Here is a 17,950-nt window from a genome sequence, read left to right as displayed (position 1 = left end):
GATTCTAATATTTACAGATATGAGCACAGCTCAGTTTTAAGAAATGTTTAAAGCCCAAAGTGTTCGGTAAGGTCTGCTGTTTATTCTGATTATCACAGCAAATACAGTAGCAGCTAGCTAGCACCGTTTAAAAGCTGAGAAAAGGCTCTTTCATCTGAGTACTTCTTGAGGAGTTCCACGGAGAAGAAAGGGTGGATTTGGACGCACTTCATGTGCCTATTGTAGTGTCAAAAAGTGAAGTGCTGCACCATGCTGCGAGGAGACTGCGGCTCACTGGTAGTTATCATAGGTCACTTCAAATCAGCACGATTTACCCTTATAGCCTACTGCACATTACATGATCTGTACGAGACACTTTCTTACTTTTAAAGTGGGTGCTTTGAAAGGCGCTATGTAACAAATAAAATGTATTATTTTAACCATCAGGGCCTATGAAAATCCCACTGTATCTGACTGTATATTTGGGGTATGCAAGCCTCATCTTACCCGCCACAGTGGCTGGTAAGTTGAAAAAATTCACCCACCAGTGCACAAATTCACCCGTATTTGGCTGTGGCGGGTGCTAATTTCCATCCCTTGGCTATACACATAGCACTGTCAACTATTGTCAACTTAAACGAAGTTTCTGGCATTTCTATGCTTGATCTAGCAGATCATTTTATGACTTTACATTTTGTTTCTTGAAATAGCTTCTGATGTCCTCCACCTTTCTTTTCTTGCCTGACCCAACCAACCTGAATATTGGTGGGGACATTTCACACGTAATTTGACATTGGTGTGGACACGTCCTTCGGTCCCCACACAAATCTACGCCCATGGCAGTAGTTGAAACACACCACCCTCTTCATAGAACCCAGGGCCACTTCCTGGATGAGGAGCTGGTGGTGGGAGCACAGGCTGGCTATACTGATTGGAGTACTATCATGGTGGCTGAGTGCCATCGCTAGAGGCCTGTGCCAAGCTGCAGGGTAAAAGGGGATTTCCTTGTGCATTCATCAGACACAGACTGTGGTTTACTGGAAGGATACGTCTGCCACCAAAGTCAGATAAACAGGAATGTCATGCAGATACAGAGGAATCAGGAAGTACATTTCTGAAATAGTTTTTGTCAGTAGCTGTGTTTCCAGCTTTGCACAAAATAAAGTGATATTTGTTGAAAACAAAGCACAATTGTGATTGGTCAATGTTTCCATTAAGTGATACAATGTGATTAAATATGAGTTTTATCTTCTCGCAATAATCATTTCAGATAAATGTGATAACGGATCTCCCAAAATTTGATATGTTTTGACAGTTTATCTTCAATTGCATCCACCAAACAACATGGTGGTTAAATTGAGGGGGTTAGAATGTAAGGAGGGAAATGTTGATAGCTAAACCCTTATACTTGGCAGCGACAATGTGTGACTTTGTACTTCCTGTATCTAAGAGTTCACAGTTCCTCTGAGTATTTAGCTGACATCAGGACAAACTAACCGCTGTGTTACTTCATCACCAAAACACTGTTTCTGAGAGCACTTAAAACTTGAACTCCAAAACACTCCCAAAACTTGACAACTCAACTTGCCATCCGGAAATAGCCAAAACAGATGTGTGTGCTTCTGAGTAAGTTCATTATGTTGCAACAGCTGTTTTATTATGACTCTGCCCTGACCATCACAGGACTTGTACATCTCACTAGAAACTAAACAGGACTCATCGATCAGCACAAAGTACACAGCAGCTGACATGTTATTTGTGCTAATTATGGGTTATTTCAACTTGTATCCATATTTATTGTTATGTTATATGACGTTGATACTGTGCAAATGTGCTACAATTACCTCTATGTTATATGGCGTTGATGTGCAAATGTGCTACAATGACCTCTATGTTATATGGATACAATGACCTTTCTCTACCCTGCTGTGCTCCTTTTAATGTGAGTCTTGGCATTTGCAGTTCAGCTGACCTACTGACTGCAACAAACAAAACAAACTGACCGCTGTTTCTACCATCAGCAAAACAGTTAGTCAGAGCAGCTCAAGTTTACAGTGTCAGCATTGTCAGCAAGCTTACAGGTACATCAGCATTTAGAGTTTCACTGTGTGCATTTCATTATGTCCACTCAGTGAGCCAAACATCAGGCCCAGTCTGGTCTGAGATATAGAATTTGACAAAACTTTATACCCTGGATAGTATCAACCCTATCTAGTGGATGTTAGTGGATGGTTATAATAAACTCTAATAAAATGGGATTTAAACATTCTCATACTCATAGTCTTACAACGAACTGTGCATTATACAGAGTCACTTTGATGAAAAGAGAACGAACAACTGCACATATTTTGCCAATAATACATCAACAGATAGCGTGAGTGTTTATACAACATGACCGTTGGACCATCTGAGCCATTTGAGGCTACAGATTATACGATACATCTATTCCAATAAAGGCTTTATCTGATTTTCTTCATTCTCAAAAGAAAAAGCAATCAGCACACCAGGCACATAGATATACTAACATGTTCATGTACTACATTTAAAGTGGCTTTAAATAAGGACACAAATAATGTAACTTATTTTATTCTGACATCAAACACGTCACTTGGTCAGCTCACAGTGAGTGGAACAAATGTGTTGGTTACATGTTAAAAATAAAGAAAGTGCTACAGTGCTTTAACTCCACAGTACATGCAAGAGGTTTTGGAGTGTGTTTCAGTTTTATCCCTCTTCCTCCTTTGAACCTGATGTGGTCCTACATTAAGGTATCTTGTGTAACTTTTACTAGGGATTGTTTTGGGTACTTTTCCAACTGTTGTTTATGATCCATGCTGATAAATGCTTTAGAACTATAGCCTAACCAGCCATAGCATTTGTGCAATCGCCTTTGTGGTCTTGTGTGTTTTCTTTTGTTTCTAATTTATTTAGGCTAATTCTTCAGATCCTCTCTTCTATTTAGCTAATAGGGATAGCATAGGGCTGGTCAGACACCGGAGGTGACACTTGTAGGAGTGAGTGACTAATGGTATCTGTTTTCCACCGGTTTTTAAATCATCTTCTGTGGTAATAGGCACAGGGGCCTCTGTAGTTTTGTGAGATTATGGTTTAGACGCCCCTGTAGTTTTGTGAGATTATGGTTTAGACGCCCCTGTAGTTTTGTGAGATTTTAAGACAGTTAGTTTGTGACGGCTCAGATTCCACTGGATTTTGAAGACTTTCCACCTTTATTGCTTATGGGAGGTTTCCACAACACCCTGCTAAAAACAAGCACTATTTACCACTTATTGATGTATGATGGTTGATGGTTATTGCATTGCATGTAAATGCAATGGACTATTATCGCTGTTCTTCTTATTATTCTTCTTCCGACCAAATTCAACGTTTAATGCGACTGAAACCGCTGAACCGTCTGACCTCATTCAAAGACTCCTACAAAGCTCTTGTAACGGACAATCGTAGAATGTATTTTTCATATTTGTGAACTTTATACTTTTTGAGATATTTACGATAAAAGAGCAATAAAATCCCATAGACTTAACATTGACCGCCGTGGCGGCAACTTTTAGCATTATGACGTGACAGCTGCACCTGAAGGCAATCAACAGCTGGTCCGCTGCAATCTTTCTATCACTGGAGCTGTGAACGTGAATCTTCTGAACGTTTTGGCCTGCCGTGATACTTTACTTGCTCGTAAAACTCTCCTCCAGAGGCACATTTCTCTAACTACAGACAAGGTAAGTGGTCCGATTTTTGGTATTTGACTCATTTATGTCGTCAAACATTATGTTATGTAGCATTCTACTATAGGCCTAGGCTATGTATGAAATGATAGGTCACAAGTAGCCAAACTCGGTAGTTCTAACGTTAGGGGAATAGTTAACGTTAGCACTTATAGGCCTACTATCCGTTGATATTTATTGCATTGCAATGGACTATTATCACTGTTCTTCTTATCGTCTTTTATTATTCTTCTTCCGACCAAATTTGACGTTTAATAACACTAAAACCACTGAACCGTTTGACGTCATTCAAACACTCCTACAAAGGTCTTGTAACGGACAATTGCACAATGTATTTTTTACATTTGTAAACTTTCTACTTTTTGAGATATTTACGATAAAAGAGCAACAAATTCCCATTGAGTTAACATTGACCGTCGTGGCGGCAACTTTTAGCATTATGACGTGAACTGCAGCTGAATGCAATCAACCATGCAATCTTTCTACCACTGGAGCTGTGAGTCTTCTGAACGTTCGTCTTATCGCCTGCCGTGATCCCACTTTACTTGCTCGTAACTGTCCTTCTCCAACTACAGACAAGGTAAGTGGTCCGATTTTTGGCATTTGACTCATTTAAGTCCTCAAACATTATGTTGTATGAAATAGCCAAACTAACGTTATGTTAGGGGAATAGTTAACGTTAGCACTTGATCTGTTGCTATTTATTATGTAACGTTAAGGAAACCCACCTAATCAACGTTAATGTCGTCAACTTTAAAGTGACCGGTTAGCTGTAGGTTTCGACAATGTTAGCTAACGACAATCAAACTTAACGTTGCTCCCAGCTAATCACTGACGTTAACGTTACATTTGCTCACTAACCAGCAGTAACGTTAACGTTAACCAGATAAAGTAGCCTAATCATATTGTAGGCCTACGGATACTATCTGGCTCTTGATAAAATACACCTGTTGAAAGGGACCTGATGAAAGCCATAGCCTACTGTTTGGAAACGGGGGGGGGGGGGGGGGGGGGGGGGACGGGACAACAGCATACTGGCATTGCATGACACACAGCACAGGCATACATCACTGTCAAGAACATTATGGCTACACTACAGAAAAAATGCGACAAAATGTCGCAAACCACAGATTGATACTAACGCAAACAAAGTAACTGTCTGCTATCTGACGCTAGGTAACAAAGTTGCTGTAGCCTTGCACCGAAATCGACGGTGAACACGAGAAATATAAAAATGTTGAACACCAACATTAATAAAACGTAATAATTATTGACGCTTCTGACATGGGTGTCAAAACAGGCTAAAGACTCTATCGCACAGCATATTAGACAGAACACATTGACTCAAAACATATGCATAACATAGGCCTACACAACGCAATATTCATAGGCTAGCCTACATTAAATTGATCCACATAATTGATCAACATTTTTAGTGCATAATAGAATAATAGACAGGGGGACGGAGAGCTTCTTTTTTTCTGATCGTGAGTGGTATGACATATAAATACGCGTGCTTTCCTGCAGGGGGTGCTGCCGCACCCCCAGCACCCCTACTTCCCACGGCTATGACTACAGAAGTTGAGGTATAACGTTTGTGTTGTCAACATAGGCTACAGAGTATGTTTACTTCCTAGGCTACAGAGTATGTTTACTTCCTAGGCTAACGTTACTCATTTCTGCATTATTCTGGCCTAAAAATTAAAGCGTAGCCTGGCACACGAATCAAGCTTCCCAGTTGTAGTAGGCTACATCCTAGAGTAGGCCTACATCGTAATATGTAGAAAAAATGTGGATAACAGACCTAGCAAGCTGTATAAGCTAGTTGGTTATCAAGATACATAATATCAGAATGGTCCATCCTTAAGACTCAGTTTATGATTATCAACAGCAACACACCCTTTGCCTACAAAGTGTTCTAAGCTGTTTACTTTAAACTGTTTGGCTATCAACTATCCTTAAACTGAAATAAATAAAACACAAAATGTTGCTTTGTTTGCAACGAAATACTATAGGCTAGTATATTTAACTACCATTAGATTTATGGTGCAACAACCTCACTTAAATATCTAAGTTGTATTGAACAATTGTACACGTTCATTGTTTTTGGTATAACTCTAACTTGTTTGCTTTTGTCTTTTAGGGACCAGACCAGTGTGGTGATGACCGTGTAATACATTATTTGTGTGCCTGTCTGTGTGCACATCCTGCCAACCATACATCGCTGACATTAACACTAACATTAATTCCTAAAAAACATGTGACCATATCTCAACATATCTGCACATACTTTTGAACTATAGACGTAGATCTGAGATCTACACTGAGACATTCTGAGTATTATATTGTTGCAGGAGGACTATGCCGACAACTATATGAAGCATGCATACATTTGAATCATGTGCTGTGACATCTGTGAAACTTAGTTGTGCTGTTAGACCTCTGTTTTTAGACCTGAGCTGTGCTGTGTGAAAATTAAGATTCTAACCTAAGTTCTGTCTAAAACTGATCATCTGAAGGGCTGAATCTTGTTCTTCAGTCTATATCACCATCAAAAGTGACCTATTTATTACAATTAACTGAGACCTCTAGCTCTTGCTGCCATTTCAGAATTACCACTGATAAATAGATCTGTCTTAGGATAATATGATTGGCATTATCAAGTTCTGTATATATATATACACACACACAACTGTTTTTTTTTTTTTTTACTTCAAGCTTACATTGGTTGTTAAGTGTTTATTAGTGTATTCTGAGTATCATTCTGCTGTAGGCTATTAAAACAAAGAATGTTGATCAATATTGAATTAACAATTTATTTGTACTGACTGTCATATACTCTAAGCTAACATCTAATCAAGTAGGCCTAAATGGTTTTCAAGAATACTGGACACGTCTATGTAATCTGAATAATCATACTGTAAGTAATTTAATGTTATACACGGCAGCTTTTTTGCATTTACATGCAATGGTAATTCCCTGGAATTGCATTTTCTAGTTGCACTATGCTGTTCTATGGTCTGGTTTGAAAACTCAGCAAAAATATAAGAAAAGCTGTCTATGTCCACATTAATGTATTTTCATTTCAAAACCATATATGAAATAACATACAGGCCTCAGCTGTGGCACATCTGGCTGGGGCACCTGCACCATACGCCAGCGACCCAGACTCGATTCCCGCCCCGTGGTCCTTTCCGGATCCCACCCCTGCTCTCTCTCCCACTCACTTCCTGTCACTCTCCACTGTCCTATCATTAAAGGCATAAAAAGCCCCCCAAAAATATATATACTTTTAAAAAAATAACATACAAATTTATGTATAAAAATCTCTTTTTGTCCCTGCGCACTATAACGTAATCCCAGAGTAATCAAACTAAAACGGGGGCAGAAGCATTTCAAAGACTCCATTTCAGGGGCTAAAAAAATTTAATAAAATGTTTAAACTGAAAACCTATTGATGTGGACGCATCTACAGACTAATCTATGACTAATGGCAGAACTGAATGAATTTCACAAATCTTGCACTGGATCAGAGCCTCCAGGAGGCACTATGGTAGCCTGGTTAGCACGCTGGCCTTCACAATTGTATTTAAGAGTTGGTCTGGAAAAGGATAATTGACTCACGACTTCCAGCAGGGGCTTAACTAGCAGTGAAATTGGTGCATTAAACTCTTACCAAATCGTTTCAGAAGTGCAGCAATCTTGTAAACTAAGGTTTTAAATGCAGTTGTTTACTCAATTCCAAAGAAATACACATCCATGCCGGATTAGTGATGGTATTTGCATGCTGTGTTTTAGGAACATTGGAAATGGACTTCAATGGCCTCTTGGCCAGACGGCCCTGCAGAGCAAATCCCACATTTGCTAAAGGCTCGTATGGGTATTCCCAGGCTAGCACTATGGACTCTATGTCAGTGTGAGGATTCCACATCCCTTAGTGTTCTCAAGATTACCCAGCATTCCCAGTATCCAGTATCTTGACAATCCTTATAGGGTCAAGTTTCCTTCCAAACCCATTTTCCTTGAAAAAGAAAACGACTGAAAGCAGACTTTAGACTTTGCTCATCATTTAAATAAGGGTCCCAGATGTCTTCTGACTGTAAGGATTCCACATCCCTTAGTGCTGGCTTCTCAACATTACCCAGCATTCACTTTGTTTTCAAGATCATCTACAACAAACGAAAGGGTTCTCAACTTTGACAATCCTTTTTGTGTCCAGTTTCCTTCCAAACCCAGTTTCCTTGAAAACAAAATCCTAAACAAAACACCCACCAACACATTTGGTCTGTTTCACATGACGCCCCATGTGAACGTCTTAAATGTACATGTTCCATGCGTGGCTTTGCAGAACTCAGACACATGGACTTGGGGCATCACACAGTATGTGGCCTCTCCATCCTCCTGCAGGGCCCAGGGCAGTTGCCTCAGTTCACCATCAGATATGCAGGGTCCAGGGCAGTTGCCTCAGTTCACCATCAGATATGCAGGTTCCAGGGCAGGTCCCTCAGTTCACCATCAGATATGCAGGGCCACAGCGTCCTCTTATCAGGAAGCAGTCCTTTCTTCATGAGGTATGTCAGGTGTTTTGCGAACAATGTGATTTGAAAATACTTGAGTTATTGAGAGTTATAATATCCATATCCACCAAATAGTGTCCTCTCATGGTGTGCTGTCCACTCTGGCTTGACCAGGTCTCTGCAGTGGGGAGGTGAGGTAGCGTAGTGAGGAGGTTTGACGCATCAGCTCCTTCATGACACAGTGGTCAGTCGGTCCAGGATGAGAACAGGCCATCCTGCAATACTGTCTGGTTCATAAGCAGCTGGATGAGATCATGTATTACACTTTGGACTTATCCAACTATACACCATGTTAAAGAAGCCCTATGCAAGTCTGGTTATTCCTTCGCTGTTTCTGGGTTTTCACTGGATTTGGGCTCGCATTTTTCACGACATAACTCCCCCTGCAGCTTCGGTAGCAAGTGACTGCTACGCTAAACCCTCACTAGCTAGCGAGCTAGCCATCAAGAAACCAAGCTAAACACATACAGGGCTCACAATAAAACGGTCGAGCAAACACATTGTTCAAGAGACTATCAAACCACATTACAAAAACGAAGTTCACCCAAGGGTAGGCGTCCGTTTTGGAGTCTTCTTAGAAACTACAATCTAACTACATTCTCGAGGCACGATTGGATACTTCCGCTGAGTCACATCCAGATTTCCTCCGGAGCACCCACCCAGAAAGTGTTGTAGAACCATCACAACGACTCTCAACCTGCATAATTAAGGTCATTTTTGCTAAAATTGTTGCATAGGGCTTCTTTAACATCCCTCAGATGAGATGTTAAAGTAACACAATTCCCCTCTTTGTCAATTGTTAGCTAACTGGGTACATTCAGCGCTAAGGGGAAACTGGTTTAATTCACAGTGATGTTTGCATACAGCAACTTGATAATAACATTCTCTCTTTTCTTGTAGGAAAATTGTGTGTTACCATCAAAAGCCAGAGATCCCTGCTGTTCCACAGGATGTTATCTGCAACATTTCATTCATCCCTATCAGACAGACTGAGTTGCACAACAGTAGGCTACTCACCATCATCTTAATTAATATGGCCACTTGGACCATTCTGATCACGTATCTGCTGCCCTCATATCACAGAGGGCACCTTGTTCCTATAGTCAGAAGAGAAACATTATCATCAGAAAGGTAATAAAAAGGCAGATAGATGAATGGAAAAAAAGGTTTAATGAATAACTACCTCTGTTGTTACAATGTGATCTGACTTGTGATCAGTAAGGGCTCTCTTCAAACATTTGTCTGAAAAATAAATAAATGCAGCTGAAGAATTAAAATAGACACCAGAACTATTGAAAATATATGTATGTGTGTGTATAAATAAAATATAAATACTGACAAAGAGACACACAATGTCTGAACAACAAGGGGGCAGCCGTGGCCTACTGGTTAGCGCCTCGGACTTGTAACCGGGATTAGTGTGTGCTTCACCTCACTGTATGTTCACTGTGTGCTGAGTGTGTTTCACTAATTCACGGATTGGGATAAATGCAGAGACCAAATTTCCCTCACGGGATCAAAAGAGCATATATACTTATACTTAATACTTATACAATTGTCTAAAACAATAATAATAAAAATGAATGTGACCATTTTCGTACCTGGTTGGGTTGGTGGTTGCTGTTGTTTCCTCTTCCTTTGTAATATAAAGACACCAACCACAACCCCACATATGAGGACTATAACAGCAACTACACTGACTACAATGGCAACAGTGTTTTTTCTTTCAGCACATTCAGTGTCAGAAGATGTTGATCCTTTTGTCAAGACATCAAGTCCCAGCAACTCACACCTACAGGTCACATAAATCATTACAGTTTAGATACATGACTAACAGCTGAGTGTAAAATCTGAATCTGGAAACATGTAGAGTGTATAAACTCACTGTGTGTGTGGTCTGCAGGATGTGAAGGATCCATTTGAGTATGTGTCACCTACACAGTCACCACACACAGTGTCTGAAGACGATGTGCCTGTATGAAAAGACAGAACTAAAATCAAGGTTGGTACTGTACGTAAAGGGCAGATATTTAATGCAGTGCCTGTCTTTCTCCCCCTTTCACCTCATTGTTGTCCTGTCTCTAGCATAATTATAGAGGATTCCCTAACCTGGCTGTTTGATGTATTGTCCTGGTGAGCATGCTGTGTGTTCCACAGCTCCTCTGCAGCCATCTTTGATTGGGTCAGTGCAGTAGTGACCTTCCAGAGGCTCACAGAGTGTGTCTGAGGTGGAGCTGCACACCCTCTTCACTCTTAGACCTGCAGCTACATTAGAACATAATACACTGATTATATACTTAATAAAACTAAATAAACATTTCAATTACAATCAACAAGGCAAAGACCAAAATGTATACCGGTAGTAGGCGCAAAAAACAATTAATAAAACTGCTGAGGTATTTGCTTACTGGAGTCACAAACTGTGCAGGATCTGCACGACACAAGTCCATTGGGTGCGTCAGTGTAGGACAATGATGGACACGGAACACATGTTGTGCTGGTGAACTCTGTGCAGTGTCTCCGTACATAATAACCTTAAAACAGTACGTAAGTAATTATAACATATGTACATCAAACATTAATGTTTGTACTATGACAGAGTGCTCCTTACCAGGGCCACACATGGGGCAGCACTCCTGTCCTATAAGGTACTCAGCTCTACCACAGGCAACAGGAGTAGAGACCCCAGACACAGTCAGGAGGAGGATCACAGCAGTTATCACCAGCTTCACCATGGTTTCCGCTAGTTGGAGTGCAATCGACTTTAAAATGTTCATATGGCAACACACTCATATTCCACAGTTTCATAGATGCATCTGTCAAAACAATACAAATACTTTGTCAAAAAAGAAAAAGAAAAAACAAAGGCAACTTTTAATAAAGCAAAACTAGTTTTAAAACACATTGGGGTCACTTTGTTATGCCCCAATTTCTCTTGATTATGTTCTTAATTTTCACAGCTGATTTGGAACTTAGTGATGAAATAGACCTGGCGACTCTTCTGTGGTCTTTGTCATTTTGTAAATAAATCTTCCCTTTTGCATTGATTAGCCCTATGTTGGGCCTGTTTGATCACCTGTGACTTGTATCCCCTTTCCCTAAATCGGTCAGACAGTTCTGAAGACTTGGACTAAAAATCATCATCACGATCACATATCCTCTTAAGACGGAAAAACTGTTCATAAGGAATACTGTTATTAGATGTGGTGGATGAAAGCTGACAGCTCTGAGAAGTGTATTACGATCTGTAGTTCTTCTGAAAATGGAGGAGTGCAAGACTCTGTTGTCCTCTTTACTGATCAATAAGTCAAGAAAGGAGATCTATTTTCTACTGTATTCCAGGGTCATTCTTATATTTGGATTGATGGAGTTCACATATTTGTGAAACACAGACAGTTGAGACTCCTTGCCTTTCTCTCTCTGATGGCATATTATGGTAATTTTATGATTTATTACAATACATGTTGTACATCACCTTTAATCCTTTGGTCTAATTTCAAAAGTGAAAATAACAAAGCAGGAATGTACTGTACATACAGGCCTACAGAGGAATTTAACAAACCCTTTGCTTTAGGTGTTTTCATTATTTACATTTTCATGAAAAAATTACAACTAAAGCTTTTATCCATCAGAGGGTAGCATATGGTCATGACGACAGAAAGCTGTGGTGTAGTCTAGGCTCTTTGTTTCTATTGGGGTCTGTTTTTGCGCTAGACTTCTCGGCTTCAGTTGCGCGCCTGGTGCTGCCCGGTAAACTAACTCACTCGCGTATTTTACTCATTTGTTTCGTAATACGGCTACAATACACGGTTCAAATTAGTACAACTTCTCAGCCACTACAAGTGCACAGAACCATCAAGGAAAGTGCATAACTGATGGTTCAGAAATAGAAATACATATTTTGAAACACATACAGCCTACCTTCTCAAAAGTATTTTAACCCTAAACAACGTCTAATGTTGTTGTAGCCTAGCCAATAGTTCTAAACTGTTATATAATGACCGAGTTGTTAAGGCTTGCTTGCTTTTAACAAAGCTCTGGCTCCTGACCTGCTAAACTTTACAATACTTAGGCTACAGAGTAAACTGTCGTATTGACAACAAGAAAAAACAAATTGATTATCCTGACGTCAGGACTTGTCATTTTGATTGCACTGACAGCTTAGTATTAATATTTGCTTTTGAGGCACGAACAAAGCATTTTGATCAAGATAGGCCTACGCGCTTTTGCAGGTAATTCACTATGCGGGGCAGTTTGCTCTAATTGATCTGAGAAATGCATTAACTGTTGTGCAAATGTTGATGATTGCACCAAAGCGACTGAGAAAAGTGTAACCGAGGCCTACTGTAGGCTACTTAGACTGACTGGGCAAAACAATGTAGCCTAACACATTCTAAATTACTTGATGAGATTATTTTAGCCTATCGCTAAAACAGCTCAATCGAAAATGTCGTGCTTACCAAAGGACTGAGAAACAGGCAAATGGCTACAAGGATCCTCCGAGCAACACGACACTTTAAATTCCCTTTAAAAATCCGACTAAATCCAATTTGCTTAAAAGGAAAGGAACATAATCGTTGGGAGAGTTAGGCTATTACTCAATCGCAGTTGACAAAGGAATGCACGTAAAACCATGATAAATATATTTCTATTCATAAATAATTTAAGGAAAGCAAAGTGGTATCCGTAAAAACGACAAACGTGGTTACGGGTTTGAATTTGGCAATGGAATACAAAACTGGCAAGTTGATTTCACGGGATGGACTAATTTCCTTCTTCCTCCTCTTTGTGGACGAGTCTGTCCATTGTCTCTCATAAGCTGTATCGAAGCATAGACTGCATAGCGTTAAAACAGGCAGGTAGGTAAGTTGCTTAATTCGGTAAAGTTAGACAGAAATTGGCAGATACGCAAGATTCGCGTTTCGATTCGCAATTGCGGTTCAATAAATCATAGGTAAAACGTTTTCATTACAAAATAAACAGCTATATCTAACCGTAGTAAGGTAGACAACAAGCTACCCGGTTTTATCCGAAAGCACCGTGTACATTATGTGGATAAATAAAATGCATCCCTTTGAGCATTCTGCTTTCAGCCGAGCGTCTAGGGACCGTCTACAAAGTGCTAAACCGAAAGTGGATACAAAGATACATTTACAGTTTTTTCTGAATGCTTAAACACAACCGTGATTCTTATAGCACAATTTCTAAAACTATTAATTCTTATAGCAAAACCACTCACTGAGTTCGCAAAACTAAAAGCACAAACACTGCTTTGCACTCAGTTTGCAATTTTGTAACACACACTTTGCACAACTGGAGGCACAATCCACTGCACAGCACTCTTTTTGCGGAACTGTAAACACAACTCACTGCTTTACACTCAATTTCCAAATGATCAACACACTCCTAGCAAATCTATACACATTATTTACACTATTTTGCCAACTCTCTGACACACTTTCTCATGTGAAAACTGTTTTAGATAATTAGTTCACTTTGCAATCAGCCTAAGCACTATAAATAAGCCACAGCTAATGTACAATGAGTACAATGGAGGGAGCAGGAAGAGTGGGAAGAGTAAGAATTAGAGGAGGCCGAAGAATAAGATGTGGAGGTGAAGAAGTAGGAGGAAGAAGAGGAGGAAGAGGATGCAGAGGTGAAGAAGTGAGAGGGAGAGGATGACAAGGAGGTGAAGTTAGAGGAAGAAGACAAGGAGGAGCAAGAGGAGGACGAGGAGGGGGAAGAGGAAGGGTAAGAAGACAAAGAAATAGCCCTTTTACAGGCAAAAAAAATAGTCTACATGTTGTCATGTCAGGCCTGGATACGGCATTCCAGATTATATTTTCCCCGGTGCCTCGGACTAGGACATTGCGTGATGTAGACGAAATTTTGAGAGAGACGACCGAATGTAGACTGATTTGTTTTGTCTCAGTGAAATGCTATTTTGTGTTTTGACTTGGAAAAACATACTTGTGTTTGTTTTAATGTGTGTAAATAAACACCAATACTTGAAGTTTGGATCCCTGTATGTTTACAGAACTATGACAAAAGTATGACCTCAAACTGACATCGTCTACCTTGTGCACAGAGAAAGCAAAAGCCAGTTGTGTTTTTTATTCATACCATCAGTGTGTAGTTGGCACATTGTGTGCTTACTATTGTGATGGCTTGTGTTTACTGTTTGATACGAAAACACAATTTTTATGAAAGTGTGAAGAGTTAAGCAAGGTGTGTAGCTTTTGCAAGAGAACTACAATGTTTTGCTGATTGGGTGAAAGGTTTTCCTATTTGTGTGTAGAGTTTTGCAAAAAAAGCCATAGTTACAAAAAATGTGCTTTATCAATCAGAAAAAACTGTAATGAGTGTCTTGTCACCTCTCCTAGCCTGGGTGCCATTCCGAACTTAGTCCCGCCACAACATTTGAGGTCGGGAAGTTAGGTCTGGCATTGCTCCATTGAGCAAGTATGCTCGCCCTAGATCGGGCGGACCAATCAAATCGGGCTTTACGATGATGGACAGGTGAGCAACAGCGCCTGGTCTATCTGCTTAGATTAGTAAATTAATTTTGAAACAAAAACGCCGTGGCTAGAAAGATACATGGCTTTTAAGACCCCATATGGAAAATGCATATTATTTAATGAGGTTTTATCACTGAAAACGATTATTTCTGAAAACTTTGGCCAAAGTTGAGATGAGGGAAAACTCGTGGTTTCACTTTCATCAAGGGAAAACAGCGCTGTTGCATTGCAACATGTTCCCTCGTTCGTTTGAAATCTCTGATTGACCACCTGTTCGAGGGATTTGCGACAGCCTTTTCCAGCTGTTTAACATGTTTGTAGCATATCAGTGTTCAACAGAATTATTTTTAAAAACGGATGGGATATAGGCTATCTTTTTTTTCCTAATAGCCTACCCTACGTATCTCTTAGATTTCGCTAATGAGTGTTGTAGGCTAGGAGTTATTGATGGCACTAACTTTTACAAGAGACCAGAAAACAATGTTAAGGCAATTGTGGAGAAGAAGGATGGTTCGTGTGTTTTCTTCCTACACCTCACGGTAAGCTATTTCGTTGCTCTGATTGGTTAGGTCTATCCAATTCCCCCGTATCGGTTGAAACACGCCCCATAATTATGTCCCAATGGAGCAGTATCAGACTCATATTCTGACTAGAATTGAGTATGACTGCGTCAGGCTACACCTCACCTGCAGTGCTGAGCATTTAGGGGACATGAGGACAAACTGGCCGCTGTTTTCTTTTGTCAGCAAACACCGTTAGTCAGAGCACCTCATGTTTACAGTGTCAGCATTGCACATCAGCATTTAATTTAGAGTTTCACTATCTGCATTCCAGTATGTCTCTATATAGCTTTTGATAAGGACAAAATAAGACTATGGCTGGACTGACACTTTAATCCCTGGATGGCATAATCTTCTCCATCAAGGGGTAGTGGATGGTTATAATAACTCTAATTCTGATTTAAACATTTGTACTCATACTCATAGTTTTATTATATAACAGTAATAATACAAACTATACGGAGTTCCAGTGTGACTGTTGATACAACATGACCTTTTGACCATCTGTGCCATTTGAGGCCACAGATTATGTCTATCCACATATTATATGATACATAACTTCATTCCTTTATATCTTATGAATCATCAGGAATTTACATGAGTTCATAGTCTCTCATTAATGACCTCATGCATGAACAACACATCAACTAAGACATTAGGTACGATGGTACATCATTATGATTTATGATTTTTTATGCATGATCATCATGATTACAGGAATTTAAGGTTAATTGCTCATGAGCTCATAATGTCTGTGGCCCCTCAACTAAAGTGGTGAATAAAATGCCATGTGTTTAGAGAACTGAAAAGTTGTGTTCAAATCAGAATTTGAGCAGTGATGACCACATTTTTGGGAGAAAAAAAAATCATGATCATGCTTAATAAATTATAAATCATAATGATGTACCTAATGCTTTAGGTAATGTGCTGTTCATGTATGAGGTCATGAATGACAGAATATGGCCCCAGCTGTGGCCAAGAGTTCTCACAGGTATCTTGACAATCCTTTTAGTGTAAAGTTTCCTTCCAACCCCATTTTCCTCGGAAAATAAAGTCCTACAGAAAACAGCTGAAGGGACCACCAACACATCTGATCTGTTTCACATGACGCCCCATGGGAATATCTTAAATGTATGTTTTCCATGCGTGGCTTTGCAGACACAGTCTGTGCTGTGGCCTCTCCGCCCTCCCAGGGTCCCAGGGCAGCTGCCTCAGTTCACCATTAGAAATGCAGGTCCACAGCGGTCCTCTCATCAGACAGCAGTCCTTTCTTCATGAGGTAGGTGTTTTGCTTAAAATGTCACAAACAACGTGCTTTAAGACTTAGAGAGTTATAACATCTGCCTCCACCAAATAGTGTTCTCTCATGGTAAGCTGGTCCACTCTGGCTTGACCAGGTCTCTGCAGTAGGGAGGTGAGGTAGCGTAGTGAGGAAGCATGATGCATCAGCTCCTTCAGGTCACAGTGGTCAGTCGGTCCAAGATGAGAACAGGCCATTCTGCAATACTGTCTGGTTCATAAGCAGCTGGAGAGAAAGTGGATGAGATCATGTATTACACTTTGAGCTTATTCAACTAAACATCATGTTAACGTTCCTCAGATGAGAAGTTAAAGTAACACAATGGAGGAAAGCCCCTTTTTGTCAATTTTCAACAAAGTTGGTACCCATTTAGCACTAAGGCAGTAGCCTAGCTTAGCATAATACACCATAAGCGGTTGCTGTTCCACAAGATGCTACCTGCAGCATATACAAGTCAGTCAGTCTCTTAAACAGTAGACTACTCACCATCACTTTTTATGTCCATTCCGTCCATTCTGATCACGTATGCATCACAAGTTGCACCTGTGTGGTCTGTGTATTGTGGACATTACTGCCACTAGACTGTAACGCTGTTGTTATAAAATTATCTGTCTCTTGATTTAACACCTGTTGTTGTAAATATGTTCCTGCAAAATAAATAAATGAGAAAATAAATATGTGTTTGCATTTAGTATCCATGGCTTAATACCATTTTTTTCAGTCACTTTGGTGCATTCTCAAATTATCATTAACATTTCAACAACCGTTGAAACCATTGAAACCGTTGAATTTTAAACATTGCGCCCAGGGGTGTGGCAATTAACAACCTAGGGAGGGACCTGGCGCGTTGTCTAAAAATCGCCATCATACACCACCTAAACCTGGTCAGAAGTCAATGGCGAGTTGTTCATATGCTATTTTAAGAGCACATGTCAACAGTCATATTGGCAGGTGCACGCACCATCCTTCTATCATTCATGAACGCACACCAGTGCACGTCCATGCAAAGCATTACAAATTGCACGATTACAATGGGAAACATAATTAAAATAAAGATATTACGAAATACTGTACATCTCATGATGGGTAGTTATTCACCATCATTTGCAAATTGGTAATGACGGTTAAAAGTGATTAGGGGAGAGGCGAGAGACACGTATGGAGCACAGCTGAAGACGCACTGTCACGAGATATAAGCAACTCCTCTGCAGGATAAATGTTGTTTTATTCAGTCATTTGAGCAACATTAGGGTTACTTATCAGTCAATAGTGA

General features: G+C 40.0%; 1 protein-coding gene across 7 annotated transcripts in view; it reads right to left on the bottom strand.

Annotated features, from left to right (window-relative positions):
* Window positions 1-4,750: 4,750 nt before the first annotated feature.
* Window positions 4,751-17,950, bottom strand: part of LOC143101395 (tumor necrosis factor receptor superfamily member 14-like) — a 47,815-nt gene continuing 34,615 nt past the window's right edge. For 5 of the 7 annotated variants that reach the window (XM_076264717.1, XM_076264711.1, XM_076264713.1 and 2 more), the window contains 2 exons: window positions 17,164-17,324; window positions 15,840-16,902 (listed from right to left, as the gene is read on the bottom strand). In XM_076264717.1, the coding sequence (XP_076120832.1) occupies window positions 17,197-17,324 (128 nt within the window). In that variant the 3' untranslated portion in view covers window positions 15,840-16,902; window positions 17,164-17,196. Of the gene's footprint in view, window positions 9,397-9,482; window positions 9,542-9,900; window positions 10,092-10,184; window positions 10,273-10,408; window positions 10,565-10,707; window positions 10,834-10,910; window positions 11,116-12,759; window positions 13,743-15,839; window positions 16,903-17,163; window positions 17,325-17,950 lie in introns of those variants that run through there. The other 2 variants (XM_076264718.1, XM_076264712.1) reach the window with 2 other exon arrangements.

Source organism: Alosa pseudoharengus, unplaced genomic scaffold (genome assembly GCF_046254945.1).
Source record: "Alosa pseudoharengus isolate Yale_2024_CS ecotype anadromous, Long Island Sound unplaced genomic scaffold, YU_APseudo_1.1 YU_APseudo_1.1_scf_34, whole genome shotgun sequence".
Taxonomy (NCBI): Eukaryota; Metazoa; Chordata; class Actinopteri; order Clupeiformes; family Clupeidae; genus Alosa; species Alosa pseudoharengus.
This window is presented reverse-complemented; position numbering and strand designations above follow the sequence as displayed.